Source organism: Raphanus sativus, chromosome 4 (assembly GCF_000801105.2).
Source record: "Raphanus sativus cultivar WK10039 chromosome 4, ASM80110v3, whole genome shotgun sequence".
Lineage (NCBI taxonomy): Eukaryota > Viridiplantae > Streptophyta > Magnoliopsida > Brassicales > Brassicaceae > Raphanus > Raphanus sativus.
Genome location: NC_079514.1, coordinates 38,806,734 through 38,830,479, shown reverse-complemented (window position 1 = coordinate 38,830,479; position 23,746 = coordinate 38,806,734). Strand labels below are relative to the sequence as shown.

At 35.5% G+C, this 23,746-nt stretch overlaps 5 protein-coding genes across 6 annotated transcripts in view; 4 read left to right on the top strand and 1 right to left on the bottom strand.

The window, feature by feature from the left end:
- Positions 1–9,199: 9,199 nt before the first annotated feature.
- On the top strand, positions 9,200–11,380 carry LOC130510720 (protein TRANSPARENT TESTA 16-like). Its single transcript, XM_057007303.1, has 5 exons — positions 9,200–9,435; positions 10,224–10,293; positions 10,404–10,568; positions 10,715–10,756; positions 10,845–11,380. The coding sequence occupies exons 1-5, from the start codon at positions 9,200–9,202 to the stop codon at positions 10,905–10,907; spliced, it is 576 nt and encodes a 191-aa protein (XP_056863283.1). The 3' UTR covers positions 10,908–11,380.
- A 651-nt stretch (positions 11,381–12,031) lies between these two features.
- Positions 12,032–13,378, top strand: LOC108809146 (transcription factor TCP7). The gene has a single exon (XM_018581280.2). The coding sequence runs from the start codon at positions 12,378–12,380 to the stop codon at positions 13,059–13,061; it is 684 nt and encodes a 227-aa protein (XP_018436782.2). The 5' UTR covers positions 12,032–12,377; the 3' UTR covers positions 13,062–13,378.
- A 2,116-nt stretch (positions 13,379–15,494) lies between these two features.
- On the top strand, positions 15,495–17,628 carry LOC130510910 (F-box/LRR-repeat protein 4-like). 2 transcript variants are annotated; one of them, XM_057007622.1, is made up of 2 exons: positions 15,495–16,271; positions 16,607–17,628. In XM_057007622.1, exons 1-2 carry the CDS (start codon positions 15,950–15,952, stop codon positions 17,512–17,514), a joined length of 1,230 nt encoding a protein of 409 aa, XP_056863602.1. In that variant the 5' UTR covers positions 15,495–15,949; the 3' UTR covers positions 17,515–17,628. The 2 variants fall into 2 exon arrangements, with proteins under 2 accessions (XP_056863602.1, XP_056863601.1); XM_057007621.1 differs by having other exon boundaries at positions 15,505–16,277.
- Positions 17,629–17,642: 14 nt separating this feature from the next.
- LOC130510911 (putative GEM-like protein 8) lies at positions 17,643–18,752 on the bottom strand. Its single transcript, XM_057007623.1, has one exon. It carries the CDS (start codon positions 18,454–18,456, stop codon positions 17,800–17,802), a length of 657 nt encoding a protein of 218 aa, XP_056863603.1. The 5' UTR covers positions 18,457–18,752; the 3' UTR covers positions 17,643–17,799.
- Positions 18,753–22,780: 4,028 nt separating this feature from the next.
- The window catches only part of LOC108807849 (uncharacterized), a 5,610-nt gene continuing 4,644 nt past the window's right edge, over positions 22,781–23,746 (top strand). The window contains exon 1 of the mRNA XM_057008283.1: positions 22,781–23,729. Coding sequence (XP_056864263.1) covers positions 22,781–23,729 — 949 coding nt within the window. The remainder of the gene's footprint in view (positions 23,730–23,746) is intronic.

Below are 23,746 nucleotides of genomic sequence, written 5' to 3'. Positions count from 1 at the left end.
GTTTAATGTGTTTAATTAGATTAATGAAATGTTAGTTTCGGGATTATGAAAGAAATTATACTAAAAGGACAATTAAATGATAGTTTTATACTATAGGGACAACCATGCTGAATTTTTGTTCCGTTTTGGCAATTTTCCCTAATAATAAATAAGCACCTGCTCTAAAAAGGATAACACATATTCCCTCTATTTCTAAATAATTATTATTTTAACATTTTTTACATAGATTAAAAAAGTAACATAAATATTGTAAATTGTTATTCATTACACATCTGTAACCAATATTGTTTAAAATAAATAAAATTATTTATAACGTCAATGTAGTTTACAATTAATTTTCAGTTGAAAATAAATATAATTTACATTAAAATTGTAAAATAATATTTTTGTGTAACAACAAAAAAAAATTATTAAAATGATATTTATTATGAAACGGAAAAATATATATCTATCAAGTGGTTGACAAACCTATATATCATGGGGCGGACCCAATAAATAATACTAGAGTTTGACCCGGGCGCCCGCCCGGGTGTATCTTTTAAAATTATTTTGCTATTTGATTTTCATGTCAATATTAAGGCGGGATGAAAAATCTAAATCTGAAAAATCAAATTGATCATAATTCGAAAGAGTACTACCAAATCCGAACCGAAATTGATTAAATATTTAAATTATTCAAAATTTTGATATTTATGTAACCAAATCCGATCTGAACCGAAGTATTTTGGTTACCCAAATGTATCCGAGAAAGATTTATATACTTATACATAATTAATCATTTTTAGATTTAATGTATATTAAAACATCTAAAATATATATGATACTTTTAAGTTGATTTAATACTCGAAAATATATACAAATAATCAAAAATAAATATCTAAAATAGTTAAACTATACTCAAACCGCCAAAAAATACTAAAAATAATTATTAATTCTTGATCCAAATATTTAAACCCAACCAATTTAGATGTTAAGCTTAGGTATTCTAACATATTTTATTCAAATTTATATGTAATATATTATTTTGTTTATAGATTTTGAGAAATTTAAAATATATATAGAACACCGATACTAAAGGGCTTGGATTTGGAGAAAACTGCTTAAGCTAAGGGAGATAGCATATCATCGATTTTCTGTTTGAAAAAAAAAGTTAAAATAAATTTTGAATCCTATTATATATACTAAACCGAATGGTTTTTGGATTGTATATAATTCATGTAATACAGTTGATCCGGTTTATTGTTGTTCTCAACTACTCCCTCTGTATCATATTAAGTGGTGTTTAAAGAATTTTTTTTTGTTCCAAAATAATTGATGTTCTCACTATTTTATGTAGAATTTAATAGCATTTGAATTTTGTGACCAATTACAAAATGCTGTTTTTTTCTTATTGGTTGAACTATTATCATTTAATAATATTTGTATATAACCAATGTAAATTTTATAAAAATCAGTATTTTCTTAATATGTGCTAAAACCTTAAACATCAGTTATAGTAACACATAAGGAGTATTACATTAATAATTTATGTATACAGGTAATAGGGACACATGATTTAGTGCCTAATTACTAAGGCTATGAATAAGTCCTGGAAACGTAATGATGACTTCAATAAGATTTTGGCACTTAATTCAATCACTCTGGTTTACTAATTCATTTAAACCATTTCGTGCAGAAATTGAGACTGTGATGACACGAAAGATAATCCATTTTATGGTTAGTGATAAACAAATGCAATTATTGGATAAGAAAAATATTAATGGGCTTGTCCTTTAGCATATGGCGGAAAGCCTTTATTAAATTTTAGTGAATGTATTAGAGATAATACAGTGGCATGGCTTGTAATTATTAAGGAAAAATCAGGGTTAATTTATAATTGTACTTCAATTTTAATAGATTAGATACGGTCACAAAAATTCTCATATATTTTAAACTACACCTAAATAATGAGGAAATCTCCTAGTATATTTGGTAAAGGTATTGAATCGAGTAAATCCAAATTCGAGACTCTATATTAACCATTTCAATAATTTTTAAATCCAGTTAAAATTTCGGCTGGATTTACCATTGTATATATCAAACTTTGTTATGAAAGTAAGTGGGGAAACGTGTTTCTTGTTATTAATTTCGACCAGGGGTCTTATATATATATATACATCATGTCGTGTTTATCCTAAGTGGATAAGTACAACAGTCGATAAGCATTATCTCCTGTGGTCGGTACGGTCCTGGTCGATCCGGTTATGTCGATCACAATCTGGTACATAACACTCCCCCTTGATCGACACATCCGGTACTGGTTCGTTGCATGCTTAATGTTGCCTCATTAAAACATCTCCTGGAAAACCCCAAAACCAATGTGGCAAAATGGGAAACCATGGACAGGAAAAAGAGTACAACACATGAACTCCCCCTGATGAATGCATCACTGTAGATCTTTGGACAATGCATTCCTATCTGGTCGATGAGCTTCTTGTAATATTTTGTAATTTCGCCGGCCTTCTGGAACTTCATTTGGACATGGTCAAGACGTGCTCCTTTGATGCTGACCACTCGACAATGGCTTCATGTTCTGGTCGGATGGATGATGCTCAATTAGTACTCGGATAGTCTCGACTAGTACTTGGATGTACCTCTATCCTGCGATTAAATCTTTCTTGAAGGTCCTCTCATGTCCCACGGTTCTTCTAGTCTCATGGCTTTGCCATACCGTGGACACTTTTATTTTATTATTGACTCAGACATTCTTCTGGTCACTATCTCTAGATGATATCTCATGACTTCTTTCATTTTGTCGTAGACAATGCTATGTTTTCGAAAACATACATGTTAAGTCATAGACCTTGTCATCACACGCCAATATACTCATATATGGCTAAGGTTTCTAGTCCCATCATATTCTGTCCAAAATCAATCGATAACTTGTATCATTGAAATCATTGAACCGTTGAACCTCTCTTTAGGTTGTTTTGGTATAAACATAAACACAAGGAATTATAATATCCTCTATAAGGATCTATGGACTGATTGTACTAAATATTTTCTTAGTCTATCATTTGCAGCTGCCTTGTTTCAGTCCATGAATATCTTAGGAACAAAACTATTCTATGAGAATTTCTTTCTCATCTTTTTGATACTTTTATCATTTCTTTATCCAGTGATCAATATGCTACTTACTACATTTCTTTCTTACTTATATCCAGACCTTTTCGAATTTGTAGTAGCATCCACCACATAGGAGTATATCTCCTTATAATATGTTCCTTTGGTCTCTGTGAGTATCCTTGTGTAATCAAGTCATTCCTTGAATGCTTCAAATAGGAATATAAACACCTTAGTCCATGTCTCACGATTTCTTTTCCTTTCCCACACATGACCTATTTTTCACTGGTTTTATCTTATCAGATGGTGTTTCTATATATGGCCAAAACACCCATCTCTTTTATAGATTCTTTGAATCTTTCTTTGAACCCCCACGGTTTCCTTTAGTCTATGAATACATTCTTGTATTCACGTGGGTTCTGATCCTCGCTTATATATTTTAAACTCAAGTGCTATTTTCTTATGCATCTTTATCTTTTATGTGTGTATGTGTCGACACTCTTTTATATGTATGGTTCCATTGTGTTCCAGACATGAACTAATCGATTAGAGATTTTATTCTTACTAAGAACCTTCATTACCTTGCAATTTGGCGTCCCAAACTACATGGTCTGGTACCTTAGATGTTTAGCTGCGCAGCCTTATCTCAAAGTCTGGTCTGGTTTCCCTTATGACCTCGGATATGTCATTTCTATGCACCTTTCTTTTCATTTCCGAGGTTTCTTATCTTATGGAACATATTGGTCTATCTTTAGACTCTATAACAACTTGATTATGTCTCTTCTAGGACATTAATTTCGTGGTGCTTAAGCTGGTATGACTTAGTCATTCTTTTTATTTACTTTTCGGGTCTAATCTGTCTGGCATTCTTTTAGCTAGCTTTGTATGATCTTTCTTTGGACGTCTTAAATCATATTCTATGGTCTGAGGATCTTGCCAAGACAAGGATGGTCAATACCATTCCATTTCTTTATACTTGTACCAGCTTATTTCTTTCTCCCCCTGATATTGGATAGTTGGATTTAATCATGCAATCCATAAACCTGGCCTTAATCTGATCACCCATATTTGGCTCAAGGTTTCTTATAAAATTGTGGGAGAAAGCATTCTCATATCCAACATATATTCTCAATCTTATCTCATCTTCTTATGAGGTTCCATCCTAGACGGCACATATTATTGTGGTGGTCTATACATAATCTCTTAGGATGGTCTATGTCTGGATCATGACCCTTTATCATTCTTAGATGGGAATATCTATATTCACTTTATATAGCCTGATGCATATTTTTATTACATGTAAATCCATGTGTTCCCAAGCATTAGCTAGTGATCTTTTTATGACAAAGAATTCGGCCAAGTTCTATCATGGTCATAAACCATGTCACTCGGATTTTTAGTGTTGTTCATGGACCACGGGAGTGTCATATCTCCCCCTCATGAACATGCTATAAATATTTTAGATGCTTGGAACATTATAGCCTATTGAATTTCCCTTGTGTACATGTTACACAACGTGAGATTCTATGGGATAACTCTTTTGTGCCTTTTTTCGATATCAATCTTTGCATCAATTTTAAAGACCTGGATGGCTAGTCCAGTCATGCCATAAAGTGTATAAAATTTCATGGTCAACCTATCTGGTTACCTAGGCCTTTTGCCTTTATCATACTGATTTTGTAGCATAGATTAGATCAGTTGGGAGTACAGTCTCGACCATTTTTATGTCTTGAGCGATTTTTACTTTCTTTATAATCTTAAGGAACTTATATTTCATTTGCCCATTGGTTCAATGTGGAAACCATTCATTTTTCAAAATTTTATAACTCAAATGGGACTTTTATTTGGGTGAATAATTCATGCCTTTTTTAGGTAATGCCTTTGGTCAGATGATTTTTAATTACTATACTCATTTTTTAAATTTACATTTGTCATTTATCAATCAAGAAATTATCAAGCAAATCAAACATGATAATATAAAACTAAAACAACTCTTATTATATAAAAAATTGTAAATGACAAACAAATCAAAACATAAAATCAGAATGTCGAAATCTCGATTCTTAGGCAATGTATATGCCGGCCACTCCTTTTATTATTCTGGATGTAGCTTCTTTGGATTCATCCTTATTCTCTCCAGCCTTATTGGCTTCAGGAAGTCTCATCTCACTGGTTTTGCTTTAGTATCTCATTATTCTTCTCAGCTTGTAATAGATACGAGATCAAATTCGTACAAGTGGTGAAACCTTTTTTCTGTAGGTATATTGTAACAATAGATCCCTTGGATCAGCTGTGAGGAATGTCTTTTCCAGTAAATCTTCCTCTGTTACCTCTTCACCACATAGTTTCAATTTAGAAACGATTTTGATTAGAACTGAGTTATATTCATCTACGGACTTAAAGTCCCGAAATATGGGATTTATCCACTCATGCCTAGCCTTTAATAACACTATTGTGTATCTAGATTTTAACTATGTCCAAAGGTCTAGAGGGTTCGCAATATTTAGATACTGATCTCTAAGATCCTCACTGAGATGTTGGCGAATAATTGTTACTGCCCCATATTTTTCATTTTCAGTTGCATACTCGCCTTTGATGATACATCTGTCAAGTCCTCTTATCTCAGGACAATTACAATGTTCATGGCCCATTTTAAATAATTATCTCCAGAGAGATTAAGGGCTGGATAATCCAAATTCGACATCTGAAAATATAGGTTTTAGAGTCTTATTATTTGACTTATAATCGGATTCAAACAATGCATTTTGGTTTCTTTCAACCTCTAAATTATTCAATTCAATCCGATTTGTCCACAAAGATGTCTAAAAGGAGGCTTACTTATAGTATGGACATGTTCAACGGAATTTGTCCACACTGCTCCCTCATGGACATACTATAATTCTTAGCCCAATGATTCCCTACTCCATATATATGGCACACTTACTTGGTCGAGTGTTGTGGTATCGAAATACTACTGCGGACTGATCCTCGACCACGACCATGGTAGGAACCACGACCACGATTATTGTGGTTTCCATGTCCACGGTTGTTCGAGTTATAATTGCTTCGACCACGGCCTGAATGGGATTGATATCCACGGCCTGTACCATAGTTATTCTCGTGACCATATGAGGTGAATTGATCACGCCCATGTCCTTTCCATCCACCACGGTCATAGCCGTGTGGTTTAACCGTGGACATGGTTAAATTTTTTTGGGTTCTTTCTCCCCCTTTTCAGCCTTACTGGCTTCAGGGAATGGGTTTGATCCAGGATGTCTCAATTATTTTGCTCATCTAGAAATAGAGTTTATCATCCTGATCATTATTGCCATGTATCTATTTCGGTCATTTTCATTATTATTCTCGATTATACATTCATTGACAATCATTGTGTCTAATGCTTTATTGAAAATCTTTATATACTCTGATATATCACTCAATGCTCAATGCTTAGTTTTTCATACAGTTTGCATACATTTAAAAACCAATGGTAATGCAAACAAGCAATGCGGTCATACTCATATCAAGTCATACGGCTTTATCAAATAAACTCATGATCAGTCAAAAATGATCTTAGTTAGCAATATATATATGATCATGCGGCCTGAGTATGATGCAAACAATTCTAAACATTAGATATGATCTATATGCAGCCAAGGTTATAATGCAGCAATTTTTTTTAACATACAATTTCTTTATGAAAAAAATCATATCAATGCGGTTTTAATCAATCATAAACATTTAATCGACCAGGGGTCTTATATATATATATATATACATCATGTCGTGTTTATCCTAAGTGGATAAGTACAACAATCGATAAGCATTATCTCCTGCGGTCGGTACGGTCCTGGTCGATCCGGTTATGTCGATCACAATCTGGTACATAACAAACTTATCTTTTTTTTATCTTCTTTTTTTTGTCTTCTTGTTTCTTGCTGGGGTTGGATAGCTTCCACAAGTTGGAGTAGATTGCACCAATGAAGTACTATGTAACTCCTACTAACAAAATCTGCTGCTATGGGCTGTTAACTATAGCTAGACGTAGCGAGCCACTCTCTTAGCTCATAATCTCTGTAGATATCTTGGAACTTAACTAAGAACACTGCTACCGTGGCAGTTCCCACTGGGAATAAAAATTTGTAAAAACATTTGGTTACGTATGTATAAAATGTAACATTTCCTATATTCATACTTTTACACGAAAAAGTTGGTGATCTTGGGTATTTCAAATCATTACTATCTATTATCTATTTGTAAAGTAACCATCCAAGTGACTGTAACATGCAATTTTTTTGCCATACACCAAAAGAATTAATAGCTTTGGACCCAACTCTTCCTCTATAATCATTAGTTTCCTAATTTAGAAACCAGAGCATGTTTCCTGTGAGTCTCTGACAAACCAGAAGAGCTCTCTCTCTCTCTCTCTCTCTCTTAAAATCCTATGACACAAATTAAAAAAAAAGACTTTAGAATTCAAAGGATTGATATTTTTGCATAGACATCAGCTACCAAACAGATTTTCCATTGCCAAAGATCTAAATGATCTAACAATTGATATTCCCTCCATTCCACAAAAATAATTATTTTAGTTTTATAGTATACTTTAAGAATAAATATACGATACCAAAAATAAATTTTCTCACATCATAATTTTAAAAGAGTTAATTTATTATAAATAGTATTTATTTTTAATAAAAAAGGTAAAAGTATACACTCAACATATTAGCCACAACATTTTTTGCCGTCCGTTGTGTGGCGATATTTCTGTATAATTAAATGACACAAGTTCCTCTTTTGTTATACTATCTATCATTCTCTAACCAGTTTATTATAAAATTCAAATATTGTTACTTTAGAAACAAAGAGAAACGCGGGTAGCATTGTGTTTTGCCGTCTGTGGATTGAATTCGATTTTCGTTAATGAATTGACATTGACTCAAGTGGACAGACAAGATAAAAGTCACAGATAATCTAAGCTAAGTTACACAGAAACTGACTTAATAATTGAGATAAAAATCAAAGGGCGCTTAGGAGGTGGGTAAGAAGAAAAAGAAGAAGTCACTTTCAAGTACTGTTAAACTTTGTCCTTTCCCATTTGGCTACTCACTCTCTTTTGCCTTTTGCCCATTGTGGAAACTTTGTTTTCGTTTTAACATTTTCTCATGAAGTTTCCGTTTTGGGATCCTTTACGAATTGCGTCATGCATTGCAGATCCAAAAATTAGTGGTTGGAGATTTGACTAAAAAGTTACTTCTCTGCTACGGAAATTACCAAAACTACCATTACATGTGTAGTAACATTAAACTATTTTTTATTTCTGTTAGCTTATACTTTTTTTTTGTGAAAGGGTTTGCTACTGTTAGCTTATACTTTTATTATACTTTGTGTTTGGGTATAAATCTTAATTAGTTAACTGACTGTACATATAAAAATAAAAGGAATACATATGAAGTTTGTTTTTACAAAATTATAGCACACACCACGTATGGGTTAAATGTATAAATTAAGGCATAGCACGACACTAGTTGTAAAGTGCTCGCGCCATTTATTCATTTACCGCGCATAGCGCAGTAACCATTGTCGATGTTAAAATAGAATTAAACCTTGTATAACATTATTTGCACTCTCCAATTTGCAGAAGCAACTTATAGATGTATATATGTAAGGAAGGAGAATAACGAGAGGTGTGAGATTAGAAAATGGTGAGCTGAAACCACACGTTACACACGTAATTATAAAGAAAAGAGAAAAGTATGATTAAGCATATTCTTCACCATTAATCTCTCCTCTTTGTATCATTCAACCTTACTCATCTCATTTCCAGAGATCCCCAAGAACACAACTCAACAAAAAGGCTCTCTCTTCTCTTTTCTTTTTGTTAGTTCTCTCTATATATATGTATATATATTACCCACTAACTCACCAACACATGTTCTCTCGTCTCTTTCTAAATTCACACATCAAGAATCAAGAATAAACCATCCTTGAAATGAATCCTGTAATTGACTTTAATTAGGGTTTCAGCTTCTTGTTTTTTTTGTAGTTAATTAGAGATTTTTTTTAGTTGATCTAATTTTTTTTTTGACATATACAAATGAATCAGGAGGAAGAAGAAAGGGGAAATAAGAAAAAGAGGAGAGAGATGGGAAGAGGGAAGATAGAGATAAAGAAGATAGAGAATCGGACAGCGAGGCAAGTGACCTTTTCCAAGAGAAGAAGTGGTGTTATCAAGAAGGCTAATGAGCTCTCTGTTCTCTGCGATGCTCACATCGGTCTTATCGTCTTCTCTACCACTGGAAAGCTCTACCAGCACTGCACCGAGCCCCTCACGTTAGCTTCTTATTCTTCTCTATCTCTCTCTCTTTAAAATTAGGGTTTCATAGATCTATATTACACACATGTCTACATGTATGTATTGATCTTTTCTTACTTGGTTTGGTCAACTATATTGGTCTAATTTAAATGAGGATATGAGAGAGGTATACTCCTCGTGCTTGTGAACAGATGGTTTTCATCATTAGCTTCTGAAGTAGCAGGTATCCGTGAATATGTTTTAAGATTTTAATTTGGCCCAAGAATTAAGAATCTTTCGGATGCTGTCTATTTATACTAGCAGTTTTTATTTTCTATTTATGAGTACATGCATGTATATGATCATTATTGGTATATTTGGGTCAAATTCTATATATTCTACACCTGCCGAACAAAGAGATCTGCAGAAATTTGACATTTCTTGTTCAACCTTTTTCATAAAAAGATCTCAGTTTCTGTTGTAGTATATTTTGTGTAATATTAGCATATATACATACATACCTATATACGTCTTATTATTCGGATTCGAGTACGATTAATTATAAAGCTGTGTTAATTAGAAGTTCTAGATCTGTCACAACCACATGTAGCCCTAGCTATAATATGTCCAAAAAAACTTCTATGTATCCACAATATAACTAGATCCTTTTGTTTTTGTTTGTCAAAGTATATCTAAAGATTCTAATCTTGACTCTTGAGGACTAGATTCCTTATGATACTTGTGTTTTTCTCCAATTAATGACTTGACGCTGTGAGATTAAAGATACTAGTTTGATTATGTTTCATATATTACCAATGTTGAATAGGATGGCTCAGGTCATTGACCGATACTTGCAGACCAGCGGATTGCGACTCCCTGATCCTAATGACAACCGGGTATGTACACATACATGTTCATTTCGTTTTACCAACTCACAAAAAGGAAAATAGCATTTTCACAAAAATCAATTAATCATTTAATTTGGAGTTTTCGTGTGTATATATAGGAGGAATTCTGCCACGAGATAGAAGTACTAAGAAGAGAGACATGTAAGCTTGAGCTCCGTCTGCGTCTTTACCGTGGACATGACTTAGCCTCCATTCCTCCACACGAGCTCGATGGACTAGAGCAACAGCTCGAACATTCTGTACTTAAAGTTCGTGAGCGTAAGGTAACGTAATATATGCTCATATAGTCTTTTTTTTCTGTGCAACATATATGCTCATATAGTCATATATCAATATATTCTCTTAACACTATATTTGGTACAGTTTTGTTTAATCTCTCTTTTCTGTCTCTAATGTTACTATATTGAAGAATGAGTTGATGCAACAACAGATGGAGAATCTAAGCAGAAAGGTCGCTCTCTGATCACTCCCCTTAAAAAATTATATATTTCCTAATGATCTTTTTAATAATCAGTACCATGGTTTATGCATATGGTCAGAGGCGGATGCTAGAAGAAGACAACAACAATATATACCGTTGGGTAAGTTTGATTGCTAGCTAGAAAATGCCAATTTGTTGGCAGCTTTCCGATTGAATGACGTTTTTTCTATCTATACCGTCGTTAACTATATTACAGCTTCATGAGCATCGTGCCGCGGTTGTGTTTCAGCAAGCGGGGATAGAGACTAAACCGGGGGAGTATCAACATTTTCTAGAGCAAGTTCAGTACTATAATGATCATCAGCAACAACCAAACAGTTTTCTTCAGCTTGCTACTCTTCCTTCCGAGATTGATCTTAATTACCATCTCCACCTTGCTCAGCCTAATCTTCAAAAGGATCCAATGGCAAACATTTGATTAATCCTCGACCAGATCTACTCTTTCTTTATTGAGACAAATAAATGAACAATGAAGTATCGTTTTCTGTCTTTTATTACCTGCTTTAATTTGCCAATGCCTTCTACTTTGTGTATGTTTGTGTTGACATGGAACCTTGTTTAAATTAATTGAGAAGATAATGGTAGTCTTGATTATATGATTAACTAGCCATCATAATTATTACAAAATTGCCGATAGAGATCAACTGTACGTAAACATAGATGTGTTCCATAACATGCATATGAAAATAATGAATGTTTATTAACATCAGAAATAGTCAAAAAGGCAAAGAGATTTTTGTTTGGAAACTTAACAATAAACAGATTCTTTTTTTTTGTGTGGAAAGAGCATATATTTTGGGGCAAGTATATTCGTGATGCTGATGGTGGTAGTGATGATGCTTATATTTTTAGTTTAAAAGCTTGTTTGAGAAAATCAAAGATTAACGGTTTGTTAAGATGTAATTATTTTTAAACTACGACAATTATTGAAGAAAAATATTAGCAAAAAAATGCTCTAGGTGCAAGGTCATTAATTAATATATTATCGTCATGAACGATAAGTATAAAGAGAAGAAAATCTCGATGATGAGACAATCAACATAACAAGATCTTGCGTATCTGCCAAGTCTACTTACCAATCAATGACCTCACTGATTGTTTCCTTTGCAATCTTTTCAATAGTTACATGTAAACAACTTTAATCCAAAAGATTACCTTGATCCACAGAAATTGTGTTCACATTAGCTAAAATCACTACTAAAATCAAAAGTTTTTTTTGGCTTTGGTAAGAGTTTTATTAGATCAAGAACAAGTCTTATCCAGAATCAACCATTGCTTATAAATGCACATAACCGCCAGAGGACCGGGCTGGCCTACCTAACTTAAATTCTCCTGCCGGAGCGTGGACCACACGCGATATACCCACCGGAGGTCAGGAGCGTGAAGTCCACTACGTAGTAACAAAAATGAAAGAAAGAAAAAAACAGAGGAGATGAGCTGTGAGAGAGACCCCACCAACCATGTGGCCTGTTTCATGTCTCCACCAGCTCCTGCTTCTCAATCATTTGCTTCCCTTCCTCTTCCTCCTCCGAATGTGTTTCAGTGAGTCATACTAAACCACCACTCTCTCTTCCTTATTCTTCCAAGAACCATGTCTAATAACACCAACGGAGTTATGATCTCAAACAGAGATATACTCGAACGTCAGAGACAACAACAGCAACAGCAACCGTCAGAGGGAGCTCTCGTTGTGAAGAAACCTCTAGCGAAAGATCGACACACCAAAGTTGACGGAAGAGGGAGGAGGATACGTATGCCAATCATATGCGCAGCTCGTGTTTTCCAGCTAACAAGAGAGCTCGGCCACAAATCCGACGGCCAGACCATCGAATGGCTCCTCCGTCAAGCTGAGCCTTCCATCATAGCCGCGACAGGAACCGGCACTACTCCGGCAAGCTTCTCCACCACCTCAACATGCACTATGTCGTCCTCGTCTCTAGATCACAAACCTTTACTAGGTTCCTCACCGTTTATACTCGGGAAACGCGTGAGAGCCGACGAGGATTCCGGAGGTGCTAAACCTGCTGGGTTTTGGGCAGCTCCCGCGAGGTCAGAGTTCGGACAGGTTTGGAGCTTCGCCGCTGGATCTCAACAAGTGATGTTCTTGCAACAACAACAACAACAAGAAGCTGCACTTTTTGTTCACCAGCAGCGACAGCAACAAGGTGCAATGGGTGAAGCTTCGGCAGCTAGAGTTGGTAGTCATCTTAACTTGCTAGCTTCTTTGTCTGGTGGAGCTCCCGGGTCGGGTCGGAGAGAGGAAGACAGACGTTGATGATGAAGTTGAGCTCCTTTTTACTTTGGTACATACATATATCTGTTTCTCTCATATATGTTTGTGTTTTAGTTTTTAGATTGATTTATTGGTTCCAGGAGTGATGTAAGAGTGTCTTTAGTGTTGAAGTTAAAACTAGGATTAGGGTTTAAGAATCTTGTCTTAAAGATTTGTTTAATGAAGTTTTTGTTTTTGTGGGAGATCAAGATTTACTACTGTTTATTGTTGTTGCTAATTGTGTAATGTGTTACAACAAATGTGGTTAGAAAATTGCGTAAGCTGCCACGTTTGTTTTCAATAAAATGTTACATTCTGTACAGACTTTTTTTTTATATTCATCTTTTTCTTCTGTGTGTGTTTGGTTTATCATTTACAGATAGACAAAAGATTTGTACGTGAGTGTGATTGTTTAGCTGAAAACGAATTAGATGTGTTGTGCTTCGCGTCTAGATTTGAATGAGAGGACAGAGGATTAAGTACATAAGGACAAACCATCTGTGTCTTTTGTCTGAACTCTTCAACTTGTAATGCCTTCTTGTTTCATAAAAAATAATGTCATGTGTTTATGGACTTTTGGTTTGTCACGTTAGTTTAGATTAAAAGTTTTGGTTTACTCTTGAAAGTTGAAACCATAAGGCGACAGAATCTTTTCAAAATAACATGCCTATAAGTTACTTGTATGAAAAATAGGCTTAGGGCATCTCCAACACCACTCTATTTTTTACTCTAAAATAGAGTTTAGAGTAAAAAATACTCCAATAATATTCTATTTCTCACTCTATAATAGAGTGAAAAATAGGTTTACTCCAAATATAGAGTAAGTTGTTTTTTTATTCATCACTCTATTTTCTACTCCAAAATAGAGTACAATTGGAGTAACCTTTATCTCTATTATAGAGTCACTCTATTTTAGAGTAAAAAATAGAGTGAATCTTTGGAGATGCTCTAAGAACTCTTACAAAATGAAGAAGAATAGTTAGAATGTCGCTTTTATGAGATGATTAACTTTTCCAATTGTATGTGGCGGATCCATAATCATCACTTCTAATATTAACCATGTGTTTATATGAGTTCAAGATAACTACCCTTGAACATGAGTTCAAGCTATAAAAATCACTATTATAATGTAGTTTCGGTGAAGGACAAACACAAGGTTATCTGCTGAGTATATATTAAAATTAATAATTTGTCTATCACAATTACTTTTTGACGAATACTATCAAAGTGATCAGATGGGTTTCTGTTGACATAACCAAAGAATTTGATAGACTAATTACTTAGGCCTCACTAACTAATCAAAAAATCAAATAAATTTTGCCATAAAGAAGAATCTACTAATAGAAATATCTTAAGTAAAACTTGGTGTTTCTGTTTCTTAATTAAGTAATAGAGTAATTAACACTCTGTTGAAGTATAATATAATGCAAAATAAGTATAGGTGGGGGATTTAAGTTCTTAAGTAATCAACTCGTATCAAAACACCCGTACCTTTTATTGTCAAATCATGCAAATGACCCAACCCTCAATAAACTGATATGGTCCCATTCGTTTCCACCAAAAACAATTTCCAAATGTTGGCATTAATAATACATAATATTAACGTTCATTTGTATATATACATTGCATTCTGGACCGACACACACGTAAGTAAGTAAATAGCCTTTCAATCGCCTCCCTCTACTATACCGTATTAAATGTTACCAAAAGTTCAGAACTAACCTCATTATAGAGATGTCTTGGCAAACTATGGGTTAAAACTTAGAGACTCTTTCAATGCAATCTCATACATTAAAAGAGATGAACTTATCCTTTGAGGAAAAAAGAAAAGAGAGGACGATTGTTTTTGGTCGAATATGTTTTTTCTACTTAAGTTCAATAACAGTTTACCTCGCGGTTAAATGGAAACTATAACGAACTAGGGCGCCAAAATAAATATACCAAACGGACTTAGTACGGGCTTAATGGGCCAGGCTTCGTCTCATCAAACGAGTGAAGTGACGCAAACGCCATGATGTGAGAAAGAAGAATCAAATAAAATTTAAATACTAACTTTTCTGTTTTTGTTGTTAGAAAAAGAGTCTATATCCTCTCCGTTTATGTGTTCTTGGTGTTTCATCATCTGTGATCTGCACCAACTGCTTCTTGAATCGACTTGAAACCATCCCTTTATAATCAATTCACCAGTTCTTATTGCACAAAAATGACACGAAGTATCAGTATCAATGAAGATGTTGCATGCCCAAGGTCAACATGCAGAAATTAGATAAAACTTATATATATTATTTGTGATGATGGTGGAACAATCTTAAACACAGTTTTTTCTTCTTCTCTTGTAGTTAGTTGACGAAGCATCCAGTTTGGTCTAGTATTGTTGTGGAGACATGAAATCTCCATATAGAAACAGAGGAAGGAGAAGTAAGTCAACTCAGATGGGTCCCAACTCCCAAGAGTTTCTCCTCTTAGGGATTGAGTTCGTTTGACTCACACAAAGTGTGTTTAACTTTGACGCCAGTCTAGCAATTTTAATACTGATGAGAGAGGTGGAAGAAGATAAGCATCAGAACTAGGAAGAAAGGCAACAAGTCCCTGTCTTCATCTGAAAGTCGTTGACTTTGGTTGGTGGAGTGTCTCTTACTGACCAAACAAAACTAACCGCCACTGAAAGTGACCAATGATAAGACACATTTCCTTGTACCAAACGTTTAAAATTCCTGAATTGCCCATCCACCTAAGGAGAAATGAGTATCTTTGCGTCATCTTCACAAAACCTTTGTTGCTTTCCTGTAACCACACGATTCCTATGGCTCATCTAACAATACCCTTTTAACAACAACAGAGAACTAAGAAGAAGAAGAGAGAGAGAGAGAGAGAGATTTGTCTCCCTGATCATGGCTTCGGTCTGCGTTAATGATGCTTTAAACGACGACGAGCTGAGATGGGTATTGTCCAAGCTAGACAGAGACAAGGACAAGGAAGTGTTTGGTCTTGTCTGCAAGAGGTGGCTACTTCTGCAGAGCACAGACCGGAAGAAGCTGGCGGCACGTGCGGGTCCTCACATGCTCGGCCGTCTCGCCTTCAGGTTCACTCATATCGTCGAGTTGGACTTCTCCCAGTCAGTTTCCAGGTCTTTTTATCCAGGTGTCACTGATTCTGACCTCACTGTCATATCCGAGGGATTCAAATGCCTCAGAGTTCTCAATCTGCACAACTGTAAAGGTTCCTCTCTTCTTTCTTGAATTGAATGGACGTAAGTACATGTGTTAGATTTGAGTTCTTTAGCTCTTGTATTGTTATGGTCATGGATATTACTTTAGTACTAGATGTTCTGTCTGAATATGTTTTAAAAAAATCGGTTAATTTTGGCTATTCCGGTTATTATGGTTCGGAATTTTGGTTAAAATCGGTATAGTTTCTTAAAAAAATAGAAAACCAAACCTTTCAGTTCAGTTCGGTAAATAACCGCAGGCCTAGGTGGAACAATCTTTAACAGAGTATTCTTACCTTTATATCCTTTCTGTGTAATGATTTTGATTTCTTTGGAACAGGTATTACAGATACTGGATTGGCCTCAATAGGGAGGTGTCTTGCTTTACTTCAGTTTCTAGATATATCATACTGCAAAAAGCTCTCAGACAAAGGTGTATCAGCTGTTTCACAAGGCTGCCATGACCTAAGGACATTGCATCTATCTGGTTGTCGTTTCATTACCAACGACTCTCTAAAATCACTCTCTGAGAGATGCCGTGACTTGGAAGCTCTCGGCCTTCAAGGCTGCACCAATATCACTGATTCAGGCCTTGCTGATCTTGTGAAGGGATGCAAAAAGATAAAAACGTTGGATATCAATAAATGCAGCAATGTAGGAGATGCTGGAGTGTCTTGTGTAGCCAAAGTTTGTGCGTATTCACTCAAGACTCTAAAATTGCTGGACTGTTACAAAGTTGGGAACGAATCTATATCCTCCCTGGCTCAGTTTTGCAAGAATTTGGAGACTCTGATCATCGGTGGATGCAGAGACATCTCTGATGAATCTATCATGTTACTTGCAGACTCTTGCAAAGACAGTCTCAAGAACTTGAGGATGGATTGGTGCTTGAACATATCTGACTCTTCCCTTTCTTGTATTCTTAAGCAGTGCAAGAACTTGGAGGCTCTTGATATTGGTTGCTGTGAAGAGGTTACAGACAATGCTTTCCTGGATTTGGGGAGTGGTGATGTTTTGGGTTTGAAGGTTTTGAAGGTGAGTAACTGCCCTAAGATCACAGTGAAAGGGATAGGCAAGCTTTTTGAGAAATGTAACTCCCTTGAGTACCTAGATGTAAGGTCTCTTCCACATGTGACAGAGGTAAGATGTAGTGAGGCTGGCCTCGAGTTCCCTAAATGTTGTAAAGTTAACTTCTCTGGAAGTTTAACCGAACCAGATGTTCTGCTGGGATACTCTGGTCTGCCCTAAACCCTTAATGATCTCTCTCTTTCTCTCTGTGTGTCTTGTGTATGAGTGTCATCATGGCTTATGTACTCATTTCATTTCTTTTGTGATGTACTGGTGCAAAAGAGAACTATGAATCAAGAAAAAACATATGAGATCAAGCTAAATATTTCAATATCTTGCTCTTGTCAACAATGGATAACAAAAGGGTTAAAAGCTAAAATAAAAAGAATTTGTACAATATTGTCTGACTTTTCTAGGCTCTCTCCTAATTAAAAATTGAACATTTCCTCTTCATCCTTAGGCTTGTTATTGCTCCATGCTCATAGAAAGCGCTTGCTGAAGACAGTTGAAAGCTTTCTTGTTGTTCAAGAAACCCATGAACCAGAACTCAAAGCCATCCGCAGTGACTACTTCTAGGTATTTCTGAGATGGCTTCTTCGTGTCTACACTCTGGTTCACTCCATTGATCTTGGACAATGGGATTGACACTTTGTAGTGAACCCTGGTTAGATCTCCCTGAGGTGAAGACACTTTGATCGATCTTTCGCTGCAGAAAGCAATCTTCTTTGATGAGATGAAGAGTAAGCCTGCGATGGGACCTGCGGTTGTGGATAGGTAACACTGGTACGCCTTGAAGAGTTTCTCTTCATCGTAGACTTTGAAGAGCCGTTTGTAAATTTTCTCTAAGCCTCCCATTTGAAGGATCTTAGCTCCTAAGGATAGCTTTCTCTTGACTGTTTCAGTCAACTTGGGCCCTAACTTGCTCTGATCTCTCGTTCCGTTTGTGAAGCTATCGGTTTTCTTCTTTCTAAGGATTGATTTTTTCTTCATTTGTTCAGATTTTTTGGAAGAAGTTGGGATTTGGAGCTTGTTGATGGAAGCTAGGTCAGACAAGTAATCTGATGGAGCAGTCTTGGCTGCTGGAAGTGCAAGAACTTGTCTGTGGAGTGTGCTCATTGTCATTTTGCAGGATTGAGTAGTGATCTTGATCTTGAGAGAGGGAGAGAGAGAGATTGTGAGATATGGTGATGATGAAACCGTGTGGTGGGAAGGTTATTTAAAGGGAAAGACAAAGAGACAAGAGGCAGTTAAAATATATCTCTGAATCGTTGAGACTTGACCTTTGTGGTAATGGATGAGTCATGGATGGGTCATCAAGACACACATAAAGCCACTTTCTTGGAGGTAAAGGCAATGAGAAGATCAAGCATATCCTCTATTTTTCCTTTATTGTTTTCAAAACAAATCAATTATATAGTTAAAGGAGACATAGGTTTGCAGTTTCTAAATCTATCTAAGACCCACAACTGGTAAAGTAATCTCAAGAACGTATGAAATGTTTTAGGATTTTGTTTTTGTTTTTTTCCAAATAACAGAACATATATATAAATACAATTTCATGGATTATCTTCCAATGTCTCGAGACATTTATAAGTTTCTAGTTAATATATTGAAATTTTCCATGCAAATTGATTATCCATATGATTTTAGAATGTCGAAAAAGTGAAAAAAGAAAAAAAAAAGTTAAAGAAGGAAAGATGATCCATGCAATGACGTTAGAGCATCTCCTCTATGAGAGGTTCACCAAATTTTTTTTTTTTTTTTTTTACTGTTCGACTTTTTTTTCTCTAAAAAAAAAAAAAATTAATTATCGAACCAACTGCGGGCCGCCACGTGTCGTGGGTCCCGCAGAATAGTTAAGATACAGGTTCATACAGATGAATTTTCGCGAGACAGTTTTATAATTTTAATAGGCCCCACAATTATTTTAATATTTTTTTCTTTTTGAAAACTGTGAGAGTCTGAGGTTTGAACCTCCAATGGAGATGCTCTTAGTCTCCTATAAGCTTTTTTACCTACAAGTTGGCAAAATAGCAAACTTTTTTGCTTTTCTTTTCCTTTTTTTAGCCTGATTTTATTTTTAGCATATATCTACATATGTAGAGGAGATAATATATGTTTCCTAATTAACTGGAACATTAAAAATCAAATATTACGTAACACTTTTTGAATAGGTGAGAGCAAATTGAGCCATGCAGAAGCGGCCGTCGTGGCTTGGGACCTTTCTGCGTTGGCATTGCTACTTTCTGATGCCTTTATTTCTTTATTGTCATGCTACGATCAGAAAGATCGGTTTAGATAAATCTGTAAATAAAGAAGCAAAAACAATACTTAAATAAAACACAAAAAGAAGATCCATTTAAATTGGATCCCACCATATAATATACATGTTACTTCATCAATTCGTCAGTCGTCACCCATGTGATATTCACATGGATGTGTATATACACATATATAGTAAATGAATATAAATATATAATTTATTTATGACTGATAAAATTTAGTGTATTAAGCTAGTTGATCATATATAAATAGGTACATGTATTTCGAAAAGCATCAAAAGTGAATGATTAGTTAGTTGTTAAGTCATGAATGATTTGGCAGTTGTTATTAAGACTAAATTCAAAGAAAGAATATAATATGTCACAATGACATTTAAGAAGCATAGATGTAATTTTATTTGAAGTAGGTTTTTGCCAAACCCTGAATTATATTCATTTTTTGTGCACCTAATTGTATTCAATAAAATGTTGTATATGTTAGTATGTATTTTGGGGTAAAGGATATGCAATTAATGTAGCCATGATTGGTTAATAGTATTTACCCATGGTAACATCCTACTCTAATGTTCTGACAAATAGTTGAGAACTTCATATTTTATACGATTTCTCAATCAGATTTTTTTTGCATCATCCATTTATTTTGTAGAGATCATGGAATTTCTTTGACTCAATATATAAAACCATATTATATGTACCGTCACAACCCATTCAATTTGAAGCTTTATAGTAGTGTTCATCATCTTCGGGGTCCATGTCCTTACTTGGATAAGATACTTTGACTTAGAGCATCATTATTGCAAAACCCACTTGGGTTTCTAATTTTTTTTCTTTTATCCGAATTAAAAAATAAAATAAAATAAAATTAAATTGGACCAACCGCAGACCGTCACATGTCGTGGGGCCCGCAAACAGTAAAGAGAAACCGTTCTTTTATTCGCGATTTTGCGTGGAATTTGTTTGTGTTTTGTGGGATTCACCTTTCCTTTTTGTCTTAAAAATCCCGAAGAGAAACCGCATTATTAATGCTCTTATAATATACGAGCAATTCAATATCAATATGTATGTCGGCACGTAATTATGAGTAAAAAGTATTATTCGGTGGGGATTAGGAAATGGTCATCGATTGGTCAAAGAAAAGTTAAAAACAAATAAAAGGGAGCGAAAAAAGAAGACGGGTCACTTTCAAACATGTAATTAAATAGTTTATCCTGAATCGTTAACATTTTCTGACGTGTGTGTGATCAAATTGAACATTAACACAATGTCTATAAAAATAAAAGGTAAATGTGACGTGAGAAACGATTTGCCTTAGCCTAAAAGAAATATTTGGTCATGGGAGGATTCCCTGCTTTTCTCTGCATGTAAATGGGGTTGGCCTTGCCATGCACTCTCTCTTGTGCATTTTCATTTCCACGTAGGTTTTGTTCAGCACTAGATCTTTGAAGACTCTGATTCTCTATGTAAATACAATGAAGCAAAATGTGTGTTATCCTAAATCTTTTGTTATGATCAATGAACCTCTTTGATTTGCTTTTTGTTAAAATGGAAGAAGCTTCCTCGTTTCTTAAGCCCCATTGTTGGTTTTATTTGTCTTAGGGGGAAGATCGATGTTCCTGTAGATCTCAAAAGATTTTAAAATGCTTGGAGGTCCAGATTATTATATGGTCTTATATACCCATTTCATTATATTTTCTTTGGGCATGTTATGGTTCAAAATAGAACTGTGAAATAAGGAAAACAGATGAGATCAGCTATATAATATATTCAATCTTTTGCTCTTGTCAACAATGGATAACAAAAGGGTTAAAGCTAAAAAATCGCATATCTTCCTTGCGCATCGGAGGGAGTCGAAGGTTTTCCAGAGCTTTAATGGTCTGGTTTGCTACAAGAAACTACTGAGGGTCTAAATTGCTTATTTCAATTTATGCTTTCATAAACTCAAAATCAAAGCCACACTTGTTGTAAAAATGTTTTTTTTATTTGAATAAATTTATCACTCTTTCAAAAAAAAAATAGTTTGTACAATATTGTCCGACTTTTCTAGGCTATTTCCTTGTTATTGCTCCAAGCTCATAGAAAGCGCTTGCTGAAGACAGTTGAAAGCTTTCTTGTCACTCAAGAAAACCATGAACCAGAACTCAAAGCCATCCACAGTGACTACTTCTAGGTACTTATGAGATGGCTTCTTCGTGTCTACACTCTGGTTCACTCCATTGACTTGGACAATGGAATTGACACTTTGTAGTGAACCCTAGTTAGATCTCCCTGAGGAGAAGCCACTTTGATCGATCTCTCGCTGCAGAAAGCAATCTTCTTTGATGAGATGAAGAGTAAGCCTGCGATGGGATGGGACCTGCGGTTGTGGATAGGTAACAGTACATACTTCCTCATCAGCACCGTTGTTGCTCTCAAGTGACTTGCTATATTCAGCCTTTAGCTCAGCAGCTTTATCCAAATAAACTTTCTTCTCCTAAACAATCAAAGAACACAACTAGAGTAAGACCATTTATAAGGAAAAAAAAGGAAATTGAAAATAAAAGGGGAAAGGAAATTGAAAATAAAAAGAGGAAAAAAAAAGGAAATTGGAAATAAAAAAGGGAAATGGAAAAAAGAAAAAAGGAAAGATGATTCTTTTATAAATAAGGGGATCTCTTCTCCCTCAAAACACACGAAAACTGCTGAACAACGGCTCTAGACAAAATCACTGATTAGAATGAATATGATGGAAGAGGAGGAGCGACGGAAGAGCCTACCAGTGTGGGGGCACAAAGAAGAATTTCAACACGTACTTAAAGAAAATAAGATCGTGATACTGTTCGGTGAGAGAGGGTGTGGCAAATCTACGCAGATACCACAGTTACTGCTGGAAGCACTGAAGCTGGAAGACCCTAACTATTGGTTTATAATGATTTGTATATACCGATTGTACCGGTTTAGTGGTTTAGTTTGATTAGAGTTGGTTAACATCAAATGTATAGCTGACTATATATACTTGTACATTATCCATTTTATCAAATAAGAAAGATATTTTGATATTACTCTTCTTCTTCTTCCTCAAGTAAGCTCATCGTAATATGGTATCAGAGCATTTTTGAGCTCGATTTCGTCGTGTTTTCTTTACGATCTCTCTTGCTCGACCTCCGATTACGATTTCCTAAGCTTCGATGGTGTCGTTGAAGAAGTTTCCTCGTCGATCGAATCGCCTTGCAGCTCGCACCGCTCCCTTAGCTTCTCCGGCAGATGCAGGCCCGGATCTACAAGCTTCGAGAGCTCTTGTTGGTGTTGATCTCAATGACTCGATCCATTCTCCGTACTTTATGCATACTTCTGATCATCCCGGTTTGATTCTCATCTCTATCAAACTTGATGGTTCAAACTTTGATGATTGGGAGGCTGCGATGAAGATTGCTCTTGACTCGAAGAACAAGATCGGCTTCGTAGATGGCTCGTTACCTCGCCCTCTCGACTCAGATCTGAACTTCCGAATATGGTCACGATGCAACAGTCTCGTTAAATCATGGATCCTCAACTCGGTATCCACTCAAATCTATCGCAGTATCCTTCGCTTAAATGATGCAACTGATGTGTGGAATGACTTGCATAGTAGATTTCATATGACTAATCTGCCTAGGACTTACAATCTTACCCAAGAAATCCAGGATCTACGTCAAGGCTCTTTGTCACCCTCGGATTACTTCACTAAGCTCAAAACATTGTGGAGTAGTTTAGAGAGTTGTGAAGAAGCTGATGATCCATGTACTTGTGGGAAAGCTGCTCGGCTATATCAAAAGGCTGAGCGTGCTAAGATTGTTAAGTTTTTGGCTGGTCTTAATGAATCGTATGCAGTGATTAGGCGTCAGATCATCATGAAGAAGACACTGCCTTCACTCACTGAAGTCTACAACATCTTGGACCAAGATGACAGTCAGAAGAGTTTTGCTGTAGCTACTCCGGCTGCGTTCCAAGTATCTGAGACTCCAGCTTCTCAGCCTCCTCCTTCCAGTGTTTGCTATGTTCAGACTGGTGCTCATAAAGGCAAACCTATCTGTTCATTTTGCAACAGAGTTGGACACATTGCAGAGCGTTGTTACAAGAAGCACGGCTTTCCACCGGGTTACTCACCAAAAGGC

Excerpts from the sequence above, each read along its gene's own strand:
- LOC130510911 (XM_057007623.1), bottom strand. The coding sequence starts at position 18,456 with ATGACAATGAGCACACTCCACAGACAAGTTCTTGCACTTCCAGCAGCC.
- LOC130510720 (XM_057007303.1), top strand. The coding sequence starts at position 9,200 with ATGAATCAGGAGGAAGAAGAAAGGGGAAATAAGAAAAAGAGGAGAGAG. Across the intron at positions 9,436-10,223 it reads CACTGCACCGAGCCCCTCAC|GATGGCTCAGGTCATTGACC; the intron begins GTTAGCTTCTTA and ends AATGTTGAATAG. Across the intron at positions 10,757-10,844 it reads TGGAGAATCTAAGCAGAAAG|AGGCGGATGCTAGAAGAAGA; the intron begins GTCGCTCTCTGA and ends GCATATGGTCAG.
- LOC108809146 (XM_018581280.2), top strand. The coding sequence starts at position 12,378 with ATGTCTAATAACACCAACGGAGTTATGATCTCAAACAGAGATATACTC.
- LOC130510910 (XM_057007621.1), top strand. The coding sequence starts at position 15,950 with ATGGCTTCGGTCTGCGTTAATGATGCTTTAAACGACGACGAGCTGAGA. Across the intron at positions 16,278-16,606 it reads CAATCTGCACAACTGTAAAG|GTATTACAGATACTGGATTG; the intron begins GTTCCTCTCTTC and ends TCTTTGGAACAG.